Raw genomic sequence first — 17,022 nt, 5'->3', positions numbered from 1 at the left:
ATATCTATATCTATATCTATATCTATATCTATATCTATATCTATATCTATATCTATATCTATATCTATATCTATATCTATATCTATATCTATATACACACACGCATACACATACATACACACAAACACACATATAATAAACACATAAATAAAATAAAAAAATAAAAATAATACAAACACACAAAATAAGGTAATGCGTATCAGCATACCAGCCTTGCTCCCCACCCCCAGATTTAACAGATTGAAAACAGCAAGCATAGCTTCTGGGTTGAACATTGTCTTAATTTGTCTTCCTGTTGCTATGACAAAATTCTTCCACAAAAGCAATTTAAGGGAGAGAGGTCTGCTCCACTGTGGAGGGGAAGCTAGTGTGATCAGAGCTAGAAGATCTGGTCCTACGACATCCACAGCCAAGCAGTGGGAGCAATACATGGTCGTGTTCTGATGGCTGCCTCCATTTATACCACTGAGAATCCTCTGCTCAGGGAATGGTCTTGCCCATAGTCAACATCACTCCTGCCACATCAGTTATTGTCATCCCCCACATACATGACCCGAGAGGCCCATTTCTCAGGCAACTCTAGATTCAGTCAGGCTTGGCAATTAATATTAACATTCACAGACACTATGCTAAGTTCTTTTCAAATATAACTCATTTAACCTCCCTGGCAGCCTAAAGAGAGACGCTATCACGCCACATATTAAGAACGAGAAAACTGAGGACGGACAGCTGCATTCCCCACACAAGCTCTTGCAAGTTCACAAGCAACAAACAGTGGCGGTATCTCTGTGAGGGACCTGTCTCCAGGCTTAGGCTGTCCTGCATCCAGTCTGGACAATATTTCACTGTGTGGATATGCATTCTTAGTTATAGCTATCTGTTGATGAATAAGAGAGGGGTTTTTTTTGGTCATCTTTTGACTATTTGGAAGAATACTGCAATGAACAATATACAAGTAATCTACTCAAATTCTTCCTTATAATAATATTGTTATTGTTATTGTTGTTGCATTGTTTTTGTTGTTTTGAGAGACATTTCCTGTAGTCCAGCCAGCAGTCAACAAATGCCTGCCCCCTGGGCATGTGGGTCTCGCCTGGTTAGATCTAATTTTTCAAGAGAAGATAAAAATATGGGAATGGATGGTTACTGGTGCAAAGGAAAACCAAACCGAACCAAGACCTTCTGTAGGTCTACTCAGTATGTCCCGGGTCTGCCCTTGAACTTGCATCCATAGCCTGGCCTCCAGCCACTTCCTCAGTCCCTTCAGAGTCCTTGGGTCCACCCCCAGCAGACTACTGAAGATAGTCCAAGCTCAGGCTGCAATCCCTCCTCCTGTCTGGAAGGTTGTCCCATGAATGCGCCACCACACCTTACATAAAATACTCTTAACAGAAGTCTGGCAATGTAGGTACTGTTTCCATATTACAAATGAGAAACAGGCTTGCTGAGCTGAAATCAATTACCCGAGGGTGCCCGACTGGCTAATGCTCTGCTTTGGACTTTACTTCATTCCCAAAGCCTAAGCCCACACCTTCCCTTTACTGGGAGAGCAGAAAGGACTGAACCTGGAATATTTCTGCCTAGCCCACACATTTCTAGGTGTTGTTTCCAGTACCAGATACCAGGCATACCAGGCAGACTTACCTTAATAAGCTTAATAAATTAATATCACAATACATAATATAATATATAGTCAATGATTCAGGCTGCCCCACACACCAATTAAACCAGGAATGTTGGGATGGGGCCCTCATTATTATTGATTTTTTAAAAAGTTTACACTTTCTGCTACATCAAAAGCAAGAAGAAAAAAAAAATCCCAAAACAGATTTCCAGGGCATGGTACTTCCTGGGAGAATTCTCCAACTCTTTAAAGTGATCACCCTCTAGATGATGGTCCCTGAGAGCTGAGGGCCACTGTAGTGGATTTGGAGGCAGGACCTTTAAGATGTGATTGGTCAGGAGGTGAAGATGGATCAAGTCTTTTCTCAAAGAAATGTGTTCTTGCTCCCCAGGGACTGTATTTGTTAGAGAGCAAGGCTGTTATCCAGGAAGAGGATGGCCACCTCATTTGTCTCTCTGGGTGTACCTGCATGTCCTTTTGACTCCTGTCATATTATGACAGCATTAGTTCTGGCAGCCATGGAATTTCTAGCTTCCAGACTGTAAACTAAATCCGTTTCTGTTCTTTGCAAAGTATCCAGTCTTGAGCATTTTGTTATAGCCACAGAAAGTAAACTAAGATAGGAGAGGCTGGGTCTCAGGTGGAAAATGGATGCATTTGTTAGAGATAGTAAACGACAGAGGGGAGAGAGGGGAGGGGAGGGGAGGGGAGGGGAAGGGAGAGGACAGAGACAACTAAGTAAGAAGTGCTGCCTTTTCCACTCAGCTTCCCCTTTTCTTGTGATCAGCCAGGTGGCAGTTCACACTCTCTTCAAGAGTTCTCTGAGCTTGCCCCAGGGAGAAGACACCCAGAAGAAGGTGAACATTTTTTTACCATGGAACCATGGATCCCAGAGAGGCCCCACAGGCGTGCTTTCTGCCCCACCCCCACTTCCTCTACTCTCTGAAAACTTACATCTGGCCATCCATTTGATTCAAGTAACAGCAGGAGACAATCAACTTGGATTCTGCGGGTAAAAAAGTGCTTATGCCTGAGATGACTCTGTGGCTGAACAGATGTTACTGTTATTTGCTTCAGCAGTCCAGATCTTGCTGGAGCATCTGAGCGCGCTGCTGATGTGCTCAACTTATTTGTTAAGAAAGAACCAGCATGACTGACAGGCGCCTGGCTCAGCAGGCAGAACATGAAATCACTCTAAGTTGTGCTAGAACCTCAGCTGTCTCTGTTCTTCCTGCCGCTTTGAGCAAGTTATTTGGTATTTCTCACTCTGATCTTTGCAATGAGGAATTTGGCCTTTACTTTTTAAAAGTCTAAGCAGGCAAGAAGTGTCCCCTTGGATTTTAGGCAGGTGGCTGGCATTATGGAACACTGACACGTGTGCCAAGGGGACAGTGGATGTCTTGACTCTCTTTTGTCTGATGATGGTAGAGACAGAGCAATAATTATGACCATATTTTCTACTGTATTTCCCTCCTTTTTCTTTTTAACACAACATCGGCTCTCAGGTGACTTCATTTACTACAGTCATCTGGAAATTACCAATGTTCGTTTAAATTTATTTTGAGTTCCTTTTATGGCATGTGAACTATTTAAGATAGTGTACTAAAATTAACCCTTGAGTAAGTTTATATGGACTGAACTATAAAACAATACCACACATGCGCTGGCATGTGCACAAGGTAAACATAATTGACATGATAGCCCAAAGTGCCAAATTTTGGGGGCAGGTTGGGGGACACTAAGTAGGGGTGTATCCGCTCTTGGAGATGGACATTAGCATTTCGGGGAAAGCGAAATATCTTGTTCCCTTGTGTGACATTAGCTCTTTACCTATAGACAGTTCATATTGACTGCAGAATGGTCCTCACCCTGAGGATGTCCTCCATCTGACCCACCAAAGGACTCGGCTCTGAAAAGAATAGTTCAGTGGCTGAAGAAATGTTTCCGCAGGTAAAGGTGCCTGCTGCCAAGCCTAAGGACCCAAGTTCAATCCCCAAGACCCAAGTGGGAGAAGGAGAGAACTGACTGTGTACCCACCCCCGCCCAAGTAAATAAATAAATGAACATAATAAAACATCCACAAAGTATACGCATCTGTGCCTCGTGTTTTCAGTACCCCACGAGGCGGTCATGAAAAGGAAAATTGGAAATATTATCATCACTTTTACATTTGAGTAGCCTTTGGTTAAAACTGAAACAAACCCTGGACTGGGTCACGTTTTGATGACAAGCCAGTCAACGCTTCACCAATTCTCCAGGCTGCCAGTCTTTGATGCTGATTCTAACTGTCAGTCAGACAAAGACATGAGCATTAAGAAATATCACTGCCTTGCAAGAAACACAATAAAGGAGTACAAAGTAAAAGCAGGGGAGCAGTTACATTTAAACTCCAATGCAGGTGAACTTTGCAACCCGACTTCTAAGGAGTAAGAGTAATTTGATGTTATCCTGTTTCTCTTTAGGTAAGGAAGTGTTGCAGAGACACCTCCCAGCCTACAGAGGGCACTGTTATAACTGACCATTTCCTTGAGTGTTCAAGGGTCCAACTAACTGGTGCCATTTTGTCTTGTCTTGAAAGAATGACCCTGTTTTCCCAATCTTTCTGCATCCAATCCCATAACAATCCTTACACCAGTTCCATGGCAGAGAGCCTTCTGTTGTAAGAAGTAGAGGGCTGGATGTGGCATTTGTCACCTAGAACTCCCAATCAGTGTTTTGCTCTGCTATGTGGGGAGGTTCCTTATAATACCTTAACAGCAGTGATGTCAGCCCCACAGGGCTCACTCTCCCAAGGGGAACGCCCCGTTAACCTCTGAAGGTCCCCTGCTACAGTTACACTTCGCCTGGATTGCCCTTGATAGTGGGAAACCCCCAGAATAGAAAGGCTGAGTTGTGCTATTTGGAATTGCTATGGTCAACATTACTTATCGACAAAGTGACAATTTCAGGCAATTCACACATCACAAAAGCAGTCATAGACTTGAGGAAGAGCTAAGTAGCTTCCTCTTGGGGCTAATCAATCCTGAAACGAACGGTTTATATTCTTTATGTTAGGGAGGAACAGAGCCTCTGCTGGGGGATGGGACAGACACTTGTCACAAGCAAATTAGTATCTATCATTAGCTCCTGCCTTACACATGCTCTACATGAGTCTAAGTTCCCTCTTTGCAATCGTGGGTGGAGGTTAGCTCTCAGCTTTTCATACAGCTTTCTATTTTTTTGGAATGCCCTAGAGTCATGGCTCATGAATTATAATGCATGGTCATGGTTGTGGTCTAAGCCAACATGTTCTATATTATAATATTCTTATTATCGAGGAAATAATGTACAAGAGCCTTGCTACCTACAGTATGTCCTGGATCAGACAAAACACGAGTCTCTAAATACTTGGGCTAAATATGTAGATACATAGGAACCAGGCATTGCTGCACCGATAGCACATTTGATAGGGATAAGATGTCTTTGTATTTCCTCCACTTTGTATTGCCTGAAATTCTTATCAGTTCCCATCTGGCAATTGGAAAATCTACAAGACACCATTTATATTTTCATCTTCCATACCTTCCAAGCATAAAGACATCTCCCCAAATCTACCTTGAGACCCAAAAAAATACACACCCCAACTAATTTAATATCTACTCTGTCCTCCAAGAACATGATTCTCTGTGACACATCCACAGGTGGTGTCATATTATTCTTTATTGATTCTTTCATGCCAGAAATAATTTTTTATTGAATACCTATTATGTAACACAGGTCCTGTCCTAGGCCACAAGATGACAAACTACAAGTCAACAGGCCAGACTGGGCCTAAATGTGTTTTGTCAGTCATCTAATTAAAATCCAGCCACCCTCTTGTTTGTAAGTTGTGGAGAGCTGAGATGAGTAATTCTGACAAGACTGTTTGGTTCACACAACCAAAAAATACTTTCTATCCAATAACATATAGAGCGAGCAAGTTCACCTGTCCCGTCCTGGGTAAGGTCAATACAGCGGTGAACAAGAGAGACAAGCAACCTCTGTAGTGAGCTACTGAATGAAATCTATTAACATAAGGGGAGCCCAGAGTTTACTCATCACTGCCTGAGCCACTGCTGAGACTTGCAAGAAAGAGAGAAAATAAGACCCACAAGACAGGTGTGGAAAGAGATCTGCAAAAAGAAAGCCAGAGAGAAGAATGCTGAGAGATTTAATCGGTTAGTATGGAAATCCACTAGGACAGGCAGGGACCAAGGGACACCCAATCCTGTGGGCCACATAATCCATGGATCAGAATCACCTGGAACACTCTTTAGATTGATGATTGATAGTCTCACCTGGGATTCTGTGTTCCATAGCGGGAACTGAGCTGTCCTATCGTTCATAGGCGTACCCAGCTGATTTCTGGAACGATGCATAGTGTGGGGGAGACTGGATTCCTGTTAGGTTCAGGGAGTAGCTAGGGGGCACCTCCAACATGGTCAGGAGTTCACTTAGAGCGAGTGAGAAGCGGAAAGAATCAGGGCACAGACACTTAGCAGTAGGTGCAGTGAGAAGGCAGTTTATTGTCTATTAATACTGGTACAGAGGAAAAGAGAAGCTACGCGTACAGCATCAGATGTCGCTGGCTGGCAGTGATTTTTTTTTCTTTTTCTTTTTTTTTTTTGAAATTGGTTTTTGTTTTGTTTTCATCTGAAGGAAACAGAACAGTCAAAGTACACTTCAGGTTACAAAGTACAGCAGCTAGCCTCAGCAAGTCTAATTCAGAGTAAGCACAACAGGCTCCCAGCCCCCCTCCCCACTGACCAACCACAAATGGGTGTATATACAGAGGTGCCACTCACCCCGAGTGAGCTGTAAAGCTGAAAATCCTACCAACAACCTACATTCAACTGAAAAGCTGCATCAGACACAACATTTTCTGGAACCCTTGTTAAGATTTTTTTTTTTTTTGCCTCTCCTAATCCAGGAGTTTGAAAGGAAGAAAGAATATTCCAGAACCCTGCAAAAGACAAAACATTTCTTCCTGCTTGTCCCAATAGCATATCATGGAATTCAGTGGAGCTACACGCAGAACGGCTCAGATCAGACAGTGCCTGGTGACTTCTGACCTCTTTATATAGAGACCTGTCACTGCAAGCCCAGTGATGTTGTCCTGCCCACCCAATTGGGAAGCCAGGAGGTTTCCTTGGTAACAAGAGTAACTGGCTCTCCCTCAGCACCTTCGAGCAATTGCATAGTTCTTTTCGTTTTTTTATTTTTTATTTTATTTTGCAGCTGTCTCCTTGGCAGCGAGGTTCACACATGGGCTTAAGTTGGGTTTGTTGGAAGAGTGGGGGGTGGGGTGGGGGAGGTGGATTCCAGTGATGGAGATTTTAAAATTATTTGTTTGGGAACTATGGGGGGTTATTTTTATTGAAATAGAAAAAAAAGTGTTTATGACCTTGCCTTGCTGGGAAAGGATGTGGTCTCTTGGGGAAGGATGCTGTCTGGGAAGGGAGCTAAACAGCAATGGTGTGAAGACTTGGAGGTTTGAAACATTCAGTCAACTGGATACAGGGATGGGCAGGGATAGGGAGTCATAGATTTGGCATAAAATTGGGTAAAAGACTCAAGAACTACAAATTCACAGTCCCATTTATGGTTAAAGATAAAATTCTTTCTGTTTCTACCAACCTCTGAATTCACAGCACAACCTCAGCAAGGATAGAAGACCAATGAGGTGAGTTTGACATTGTCTGTATTTCTGTATAGACTATAGATCAGGCATGTCCAACCTGCAGCTAATATACTGAATGCATTCCAGAGAGTGAATGCCCACAATGTTTTATATGACATCATGTTACAATGTCAGAAGGTTGGACACCCCTGACAGTGTAGATGTTTATATACTTTGAATTAATCATTTCATATATTTTATAGCATATATGTAGATGTACCATAAACCCAGCAATCACTTCTTGAGTGTGTGAAAGAGTTGGACTCTGATCAACTAGATTTCTCTTGCATGGAAAAATGCCATGTCCTTCCCAAAGACAGTTACAGATTATTGAAGGAATGGTCCGAAGGGCCATCAAACTAATACAATCTAATGGGCCAAGCACAGAAAGCTTTAATATTACAGCATGCATCTGTTGAAAACGTTGGATTTGACACAGAGGCAGTATAAGGCTGAGTCACAATATCTGGGTTAGTGCTATAGAAATCACCAGAAAGAAACCATAAGGGAATGAAGAAATAACTCAGTCAATCGAGGGTGTTTTCAAACTCAAGCTCCATAATGCATAGAGATCTCACTATAAAAATATTATTCTCTAAAAAAATACATAAATGTAAAATATTCCATTTCTATAGTGACTCCTTACCCCCACCTATACCATGAGACTCATTTTAGACTACAGTAAATACAGGCTTTCAGGGGTGGCCCCATAGAAGTCTATATTTCTTGCCTTTTCAAGCTAGTCCAATTGTGCTTACAACTGTGCTCCTGGACCCAGGTAGGGGGCCTAACAAATTTGCTTGCGGCAGGCAGCACAGTGAGGAAGTCACTGTAAGAAGTCATGCACTCCCTGCATCCTGCGCCTGGAATGTCAGAGTGATTCTGCAGGCTCAGATGGGCACCAGAAACACATTCAGTTAGTAGAAGGGCAGAATTAAGGCCCAGGCTCTGCCTACATTAACCCCTCTGCACACCTGCAAGTTCTGCCTGAAGCTCCTGGGATGGAATTCACAGCTCTGGGTTAGAGTGAGGAAGAGAATGTTGTGTTAACACAGCTTTCGATTACAACCTTCTATTTCTGTTTGTTTGTTTGTTTGTTTGTTTGTTTGTTTGAGACAAGACAGAAAAGGAAAACAGAAGCATTCAGTGCTAAGGCAAACTATCCAATGGCACATCAGAACCCTTTCTCTGCCATTCACTGTGCTGACATCACAAGGCAGAAATAGTCTGTAAACATAGACGCTATACAGTACATCAGCCACATAAGAAAAGGAAAAGAAAACAACCCTGTATGTCTTTTCTTTCTGGGATTCTGTTCTTTCAAGTCAGAAGGAGTTGCGAGGAGCCAAGGGAGAATTTCATGGTTGGTGAGAGGTGCTTTTATTTTGATTAAAACAAACAAACAAACAACCCCCAAAATGCAGTTACTTGGGAAAAAAAAAGTCCCAGGTGACCAGCTGGAGGCAGTAGGGGAAGAAATGACCATTCACACCTCAGCCGGTAGAAACTTAGAAATAGTCACAATATGTAAAAAAGTCATATGAGAACATCAGGAAACATTGTGTCCCCCTGCCTGGTAAGAGAAGACAGTGAAAGTTACTGTTATCATCACGGTCATCACCATTGTTATTGTTACAAAAGTTAAGGCTGTCCAGATGTGTGATGGACAAAGTCTGTGGTCCCTCTGTTACCTATTTTCACATTGATAGCTCGGCCTTTTGGTGGCAGTTCTGGCTTTCTGGTGTTAGACTGGAGTAGGGAAGGGATACAGAGGCCTCGAGTTAGGTAAAAATGTTCGGAAGAGCTGCTCGGAGGATCACTGGTGAAATTTTCTTTAAAAACATTTCAGGATGTAGTCTTTATACCTCTCTACATGTAAACACTCAGCATTTGGAATTTTAGTGAAGTGGACTTAAGAAGTTTGCTGAAGCCATAAAAAATTTATTACTCTTCTAATGAGGGATTTTGGATTTTTCCCTAGAAGATGCAGGCAGGTTTTCCTGGCAAGTCCTAAAAAGGCTAGCATGTGAAGGTGAACTGCCAGCAAGACCTACGACCCCATTTTTCTCATTAGTTTGAGATGTTTTACATGTACCAATAACTCCAAAGCCCCTGCAGTGTTTTACTAACCCAGTAGAACAAAGACCGCTTTCCAGGTCTGTCTTAATCAATACCCCTTGATTAAGAGATCAGGGAGCTTTCAAACAATTGCGTATTTATAAAGGTTTGAAACCTATCTCTTTAAGATGCTGAGAATTTACAGAATCAGTTATAAATGTGAATATTAAAAAATACAATATGAAACTGTTCACCCTGAAAGGGTTTGAACTGTAAGATGCTGCTGCAGGGGGGAGGGTGTGTCTGCCAGGAAGGGCAAGCTTCCAGTGCCTCCCAGCCACGAGAGAGGTAACCCACTGTGTAAGTTTTAAGTAAGAACAACATAACCAAAAATGTCCCCAGTGCCTGTTCTGTCTACCTTCATCTGTGTTTCCAGTGGAACAAGGCAAGTGTCTCAGTATTTTCCCTCTATCTCTTTACTCTAGCCTCTGTTTTTCTGATACCTATTGGTTCTGACGTTAAGTGACCTATAGTTTTCAAGAGTGTTCTGTGGGACCTGGAAAGAGAATTCTTCTGGCAGTGAAGGAGTTGGGGAGTTGGGCTCCAGAGTTCTGTCCCCGAGATGATACTGTATCCCTGGGGAGCGCTCTATATGCAGTTGCCTTGTTATAAGATCTCAATACAGAAGGGAGTTTTTCTGCCCTCTCCTCAACACTGTCAGTGTTAATCACCACGCAGCCAGTCATCTTAGAAGCAATTTGGTTTTTGTTGTTACATAAGGAAAAGGATATAATTATGGGCAAAAGGTTAAAAATGAATCCCCTAAGTTTAGTTAAAATAAAAAAAAAATGTCAAGAATATTCAAGAACTTTTAGATATAAAAAGGACTAGACCTGGCCATTGTAACTGTCAAAAAAGAAAAAATCCAGTTAAATACCATTGAAATAAAAATATTAATTTTCTTCAATTTCTTCTCTTTTATTTAAAAGGGAACTTTATATATATATATATATCTCACATATGTGTGTGTACATTTTTTTTCTGAGGCAGAGTCTCACTATGTAGCCCTGATTAACCTGGACTTACTATATAGACCTGACTGGCATCAGACTAACTGGGATTTGCCTACATCTGCCTCCCTAATGTTGGGATGAAAAGTACGCTCCACCATGGTTGATGGAAATGGATTATATTTTTAAAAACAGACCAATTAACATTAGCTCCAAACAAGCCTGTGCTTTTGCAACTTCGTCATAGATTCTTTTCTCTGCTTTTGTCTGGTTAGGACTACACAGCCACATGCCTTGCTTCTAGAAGGGGTGGTACCAGAAATGAGAGAGAGAAAGAGACTGAGACAGAGACAGAGACACAGACACACACACAGAGAAAGAGAGAGAGAGGGAAGGAGGGGAAGAGAGAGAGGGAGAGGGAGAGGGAGAGAGAGAGAGAGAGAGAGAGAGAGAGAGAGAGAGAGAGAGAGAGAGAGAGAATATCATGGGAAGACAGTCACAGTTAAGACCCTGCTTACATCTCCATCACCAAGGCCATGACTTGATGTGCTAGGTGGGCTGATCTAGCTCATTCCATAATAAGGATTGGCTGAACTTGGGTCTCCCACAGAGACTGGGATAGTATAGTATGCGAACATTGGCCATATTCAAACATACTTTCATGTACTGTATCCACAAATAATTTTCATAAGGGCAATACGTCTTAACTTCAATTAAATGATATTCTTTAATAACAAAAGCACTCAGAGTTTGCTAGTTACTTGCTCATAATAATGACCAATAGATTGGGGGAGGGGGGCAGTTATTCTTTGCCCAGGGGCTCTGAGCTCTGCGATCCACTCCCTCACTGTGCTTTGGAAACCTCACACTGAGCAGTCCAAATCCCCAAGAGAGTAGAAGAGACAGGCTAAGTAAACTTTTAGATTGTATATTTCCCAAATGGCTTCTTAAGATGATAGATTGTCTAAAACCATGAGAACCAGTTTCTCTGTCTGTGGAAATGGGTTTATCCACATGGCCTTTTGTTCAAGGCTTGTGTGCTATTTAACCACTGGGGGAAAATGAAGTTTAGGGCAGTGAGGGCTGTTGGCACTGGAGCCTAGTTCCCAGATAACAGAGCCTCTGCGATCTACCGCAGATACTTTTGTGAAGCCCAGACCTAGCAATAATTCCCAGTTACCTCACGGGGAAACCGTGGAGGGAACAATCTGGGAAACTTTGTTCACTCCCTTGCTATTCTTTTCTTTAATTTTTCTTGTTTACTTATTAAAGATTAAAAATGACTCACGTTGTGCTCAGTGAAAAGGAAACTACCGGAGAAAAGAAGAACAGAAATAAAAATGTCATTTTCCTCTAAGTATAATAAATATAACTTCAAGCCAAGAAATGAACAAAGTATCAGATTGATCCTCAAACAAGTTAAACGGGACAGATTTAGTTGGTTCTGTGCTGCGATCCTCCTGATTCCTTATTATTACTATTTTTTTTTTCTGAGCTACTTCCAAGATATGTGAAGACGTGACATGGCGGATCACAGCATGTGGTTCCTCCATGGGAACAAACATGATTCTGTTACTGATTTGTATGAAACTATGGTGTCTGGGTAAATGAAGCTATCTCATTAAAATCAGTTAGCACCAGCCCCACTTCCCTTTCTCCTGTATTAGGTTTTTGTTTTTTGTTTGTTTGTTTGTTTGTTTGTTTGTTTTTCTAAATCCCTCCCTTTTGCTTTCAGAAAACACATGGCTATCCAGTTTAGGGCAGAGCAAACTATGGATTTCAAGGGCTGTTTATCAAGTTTTAAGTTAAAAAAGAAAATCCTCAATATTCTACAATTCCTAGACACGAAGAAACGGTGCTTTAAGAAGCCCAGGAACGAGCCACTTAGACTATGTGGTAGAATTCAAAATCTTCATCTTTCAACATTTTTCACAATTTTCATTGAAAAGTTTTGTTTTGTTTTGTTTTGAGTAAAGAGACTTATGTATTGATGTTATGTGAAACATTCTCTTACCCATGAGGATATTAAATTAAAAAAAAAGCACAGATGTAGGACTAATCAACTGGGCACAGGAGATGGACAGTTAATGCATACAGCACCATCCTTGATACAGTGGGGGTATTATGACAGCCCCCCTATGTCAGAAAGACTGTTTTATGGAATATGGTCACTGCAGAGAGACTTCTCAAAATGATCCCCTCTTTGAAAATAGATGAGTTCTATCAGAAAATATACATGGAAAAGAAAACAATATGAAACTTTACACTTTGGGGGAGCATGGAAACAAGGCTTATGGACTGGTGAGCACGGGGTGCAGAGAGCAATGGTGGCCTGAGGTCCTTAGAAAGTCCTGTATGAAGGGTTCATTGCGTAAGCCATAGAAAGAGAGAGCTGCCGACCACCAGGTGGTGAGTCAGTCCCTACACTTCTTCTGGGACAGACGCTGGGTTCTTTGCTCTCATCAACTTCATTGTGTTTTTAACAGAAGGAAAGCACAATACTGTAATCTGAAAGCTTAGGTAAGGCAGCAAAGGAAAAGCGTCATCCTAGAATGGCCAGATTAAGGTAGGTCCACTTTTGGCTACGCTAGCAACTGGCTAACAGCCCATAGCATTTCGCTACACAAGATATAAAAACAGATCCACACAGCAAAGGAGGCAGGTGAGAAGCCAGGGGCATGGCAGTGTGTGTGTGTGTGTGTGTGTGTGTGTGTGTGTGTGTGTGTGTGTCTAGGTTAGAGGAACACACGCCGAAATGAAAACCCCCGGTGCCCATGGGTTGGAGTCCAATCAAGTCAATTAAGGCTACAAGATAACCAGCTGCTATGAAGAGTCCACTCCAATCAAGTAGTACCGCACTGATTCAACTCTTGAAGACACAAAGAAAGGTTTAGAGGAAAAAGTAAGTTCTTGGGGGAAAAAATGAAGCACACACATGCACGTTGTTTCCCAAGTGAGGAGAAGGAAAGATGTGAGCGAGAGATCAAAGCAAATCCAACTGCGAGGCAAGGCAGGTGTTTGCTTCCGGTTCACAGTATCGCAGTTAGTGGTACAGTGAAGTCTATTTAAGAGGTGGAGAAGTCTATTTAAGAGAGGCTGCCCGGAAGAAAGGGGAGGAGAAAGAAGTGGTCACATGACAACACAGCATTGACAGCGCTTTTTCTTTTGGGTACCTGGGGCGGGGTCTGTGGCCAGGCTCTCTTCCTTGCCTTCTGGGGATGAGGGTTCTGTGGTGTCTGACAAGGGCCTGCCCGACACCAGCTCAGCTGCGTTCCCGTCGATCGTGGACACATCCGTCACTGTCTTCTCTCTCAGCGACTTTTCATCATCTTCATCAATCAGGACTAATTCGGCCTTGATGGTTTCGTCATAGCCTAGCACCTTTTTAGTCTCCTCTTCATCCTCGATGTTTTGGTAGCCCATAAAAATCATGGTGACTGGTTGATCCAGGTTTGCCCCTGGCCCTTCTGTGATGGGGGGCTGGGCCTGCTGCCCGGGGTTTCCTGAAGGCTGATCTTTCCTGGACTTTTGCACCATTTCTAACTTGGCCTCTTTGCAGAGCATGTGTTCCTTGGGATGGCCCAGGCTCCCATCTGCAACAACAGTCCTTTCTGACATGTGTCCTCTGAAGCTCGATTGTCCCGCCTTCTGAATTAACTCTTCCACATCCTTTGCGCTTAATTTGTGGACTCCGTTTTCTACCACGGTGCCTCCTGAGTGCACCTCATACACTACTTTGGTACCGTCATCATAGACTTTGACTCCTCTCTGATGGACCCCCTCTGGGCCAATGGTGGATGCAGAGAGAATCTTGGTCTCTCCTGTTTGTTTGTCTTTCTCCACATTAATTTCCATGGCGTATATAGCTTGAATGAAAACAAGAGAAAGGAAGTGCATGTTACAACAAAAAAAGCCAGTGAATGGTTAATTGCCAAACAGACAAAAAAAGAGAGTGGTTTGTGCCCTTTCTATTGTAACCACCAAGCATCCTGAGCGTTAGCATGAGGTGTGCGGTGTGGACAGAGGCGGTTGTGTGTGTTCTTAACACAGCAGCTTAATGCACTGGGAAGACAAATGCACAGTCATCGTATCTCAATGAATTCAAACTTAAAAAGAGAGACCGGCTAAAAGAAGAGATTTATGTAACAGGACAGATAGATGGGAAGACCAGCAATGTGCAAATGACCTGGACTGAGATCTGCTTCAGGTTATAGACAATTTCTGTACCTAAGTTCTAGAACCTTAGAGCTGTCTACCCAACTCTCACCAAACGGTCATCTAGTTTCTCCCGTACATTTCCTCCCGGTGTTAATGGAGAAGATGCTGGGTGTTCTGCGGGTGGGATACAGCTGTCCTCTTCTCCATGCTACAATTGGCTCTACTGCAAAGACTACGAAAGTGTTGGTACTCTGTGCTCTGAGAGTACTCTAGTCAATTATTGAAGGTTCTTTTTTAAAAAGCCAATGAAAGAACAGGTTGTCTCACCGCCTGTAGCATAAGAACTGGGGACAATGCTCCCCCAAAGCCTCTGTCCTCTCTATCCGCTCAGTGTTGAGGCTCATGATCTGTCTCTTTATATTTCCCCTTCTGTTGTTTTTTTTCCACTCCATATTGTGCCTATCGATCACCACCATGAGACTCTCCTTTCCTTTTCCCTAGGCTGGTGACGTGCACCCAAGGGACCAGACTCTCCAACCATCTCAAGTCCTAATGCCAATTTAGTGATCCTAAGCACCAGCTCTCTTCTGTCTTATAGACTCTTGGGATATAGACACAACGTTTGTGTCCAGTGGCTCTCAACCTGTGGGTCATGACTCCACTCTGGTTCAATGACCCTTGCACAGAAGTCACCTAAGACCATCAGAAAACACAGACATTTTCATTATCACTCATAACAGTAGCAAAATTATAGTTATGAAGTATCAGCTAAGAGATAATTTTTGTGGTTTGGGAGTCACCATAACATGAGGAACTGTATTAAAGGGCCTCAGTGTTAGGAAGGTTGAAAACCACTGGGCCTAGATACACTCAGACACACTGGGCTCGCCAGCTTCAAAACCATTGCATCTCCTCTCAATGTTCTCCCTCATCTTGGTGTGAAGTGACATCAGTACTGCAGCTTAGTCATTTACTCTTGTAAGCCAAAAGCCTTGAATCATGTCTGATCTCTCCTTCCCTTTCTAACCTCTCACATCCAGTCACTGAGAGGATCTGCTTCAGAGATTCCCACCATTTTTTTCAGCACCACCTTTTCCACTAGGCCTTAGTCCAGACACCTCGGTTTTTGTACTCAAGTCCTGAGGACTATACATAAGCACAGAGGGACATATGTTTTTATATGGCCAGGAGGAAGAATGGCATTCTCTCTATATATTTAAAGGTTATATAAAATGAAGGAAGTCATTTGGGAAATGGAGTCAGGAGGATGAGGACTTCTAGGTTGTTCTCCACTGTATAGTGAGTTTGGGGCCAACATGGACTACCTGAGACCCTGTCTCAAAAAGAAAAAAGGAAAGGTAGGAGACAGAAGAAAGAGGAAATATAAGAGGAAGGGAAGAAAGAAGGAGAAGGAAGAGAGGGAAAGAGAAGGAGAAGGGAGGAAATGAGGAAAGAGTAAGAAGGGAAGGAGGGAAAGAGAGATGGAGGAAAGTAGAAAGGGAGGAGAGAGGAGAGAGAGGAAAAGGGAGGAGAAAAGGGGGAGAGGGAGAGAGAGTGAGAAGAAGACAGTTTGCTAACAGAGATCATGTGTGGTTTGGAGTCTAAAATCTTTACAAGCAGGCCATTTATTGGGGAAGCTGCTGAGCCTGTAGCCAGGGCTCCACCTGCCTCAGTTTCCCTTCTCAGAAATCTGCTCCCTGGCTTAGCAGAAGCTCCTGTCAGAATCTGTCCCCATCTTTCCTTTCCTCCGCATCTCACAGTCCGTCTTGCTTTCCAGATACACTGGCCACAACAAACCTCACATTGTGTTACTACCCAGCCTCCTCCTGTGGTCCTTCTGCCTAACCTGATTTTCACCGTTCTCCTTGAGTAATCTAGAATCTCAGGTCACATACACATTCATCAATGTCTGACCCCCCCCTCCCCTTTTTTCTGAATATTTACAACTTGTTAAGAAGTTCCCGGTTGCCTTTCAGCTGCTAAATCCTATCTCCCCTTCCCCTCACATACAAGCAAATCACCCCAAGACATATCTAAGCAGTTTCTGATTTTAAGATTCTTGCCTGCAACATCCTTTGCACTTTCTACACATCCAGATGCAGCACAGTTATCAATGTCAAGAACAACTGTCCCCCTCCCTGATGCTTTCTCTGAACCTCCCATCTCTAAGTCTCTCCTCTCTTCTTAAGACTCACTGAACGCTTCCTATACTTCTTTAAGGACACTGAACAATTTCCACCCCGCAGTGTTTGTATGGTCCAGCTGGTGTTGAACCCCAAGTCTTCCCAAGTGCTGAGACTATAGCGAGCACCAACACTAGTATTTGTAGTGATGATTTATCAGATTCATAGGATATTTAAAAATTCTTGCTACCATCTTTGTGTGATCTGATATTGTTAGCACCTACCCCAGAACCTTTTCTATAACGTACCCCATATACACATTTGTCAAACAAATGTGAGTAAGTGATCTTC

The 17,022-nt window shown here is 42.8% G+C and overlaps 1 protein-coding gene and 1 long non-coding RNA gene across 3 annotated transcripts in view; one reads left to right on the top strand and one right to left on the bottom strand.

Annotated features, from left to right (window-relative positions):
- LOC115030842 overlaps window positions 1-2,697 on the top strand; it is a 42,131-nt gene extending 39,434 nt beyond the window's left edge. Inside the window, exon 4 of the long non-coding RNA XR_003836402.1 lies at window positions 2,412-2,697. This is a non-coding gene — a long non-coding RNA (uncharacterized LOC115030842). The remainder of the gene's footprint in view (window positions 1-2,411) is intronic.
- Window positions 1-17,022, bottom strand: part of LOC110293507 (paralemmin-2) — a 187,044-nt gene that overhangs the window by 32,514 nt on the left and 137,508 nt on the right. The window contains exon 6 of one of the 2 annotated variants that reach the window (XM_029475714.1): window positions 13,564-14,256. In XM_029475714.1, coding sequence (XP_029331574.1) covers window positions 13,564-14,256 — 693 coding nt within the window. Of the gene's footprint in view, window positions 1-10,909; window positions 14,257-17,022 lie in introns of those variants that run through there. The other variant, XM_029475715.1, reaches the window with a different exon arrangement.

The sequence above is a fragment of the Mus caroli genome, chromosome 4 (genome assembly GCF_900094665.2).
Source record: "Mus caroli chromosome 4, CAROLI_EIJ_v1.1, whole genome shotgun sequence".
In the NCBI taxonomy this organism is placed as follows: Eukaryota; Metazoa; Chordata; class Mammalia; order Rodentia; family Muridae; genus Mus; species Mus caroli.
The sequence above is the reverse complement of the archived record's forward strand: the minus strand, read 5'-3'. Positions and strand labels throughout refer to the sequence as shown.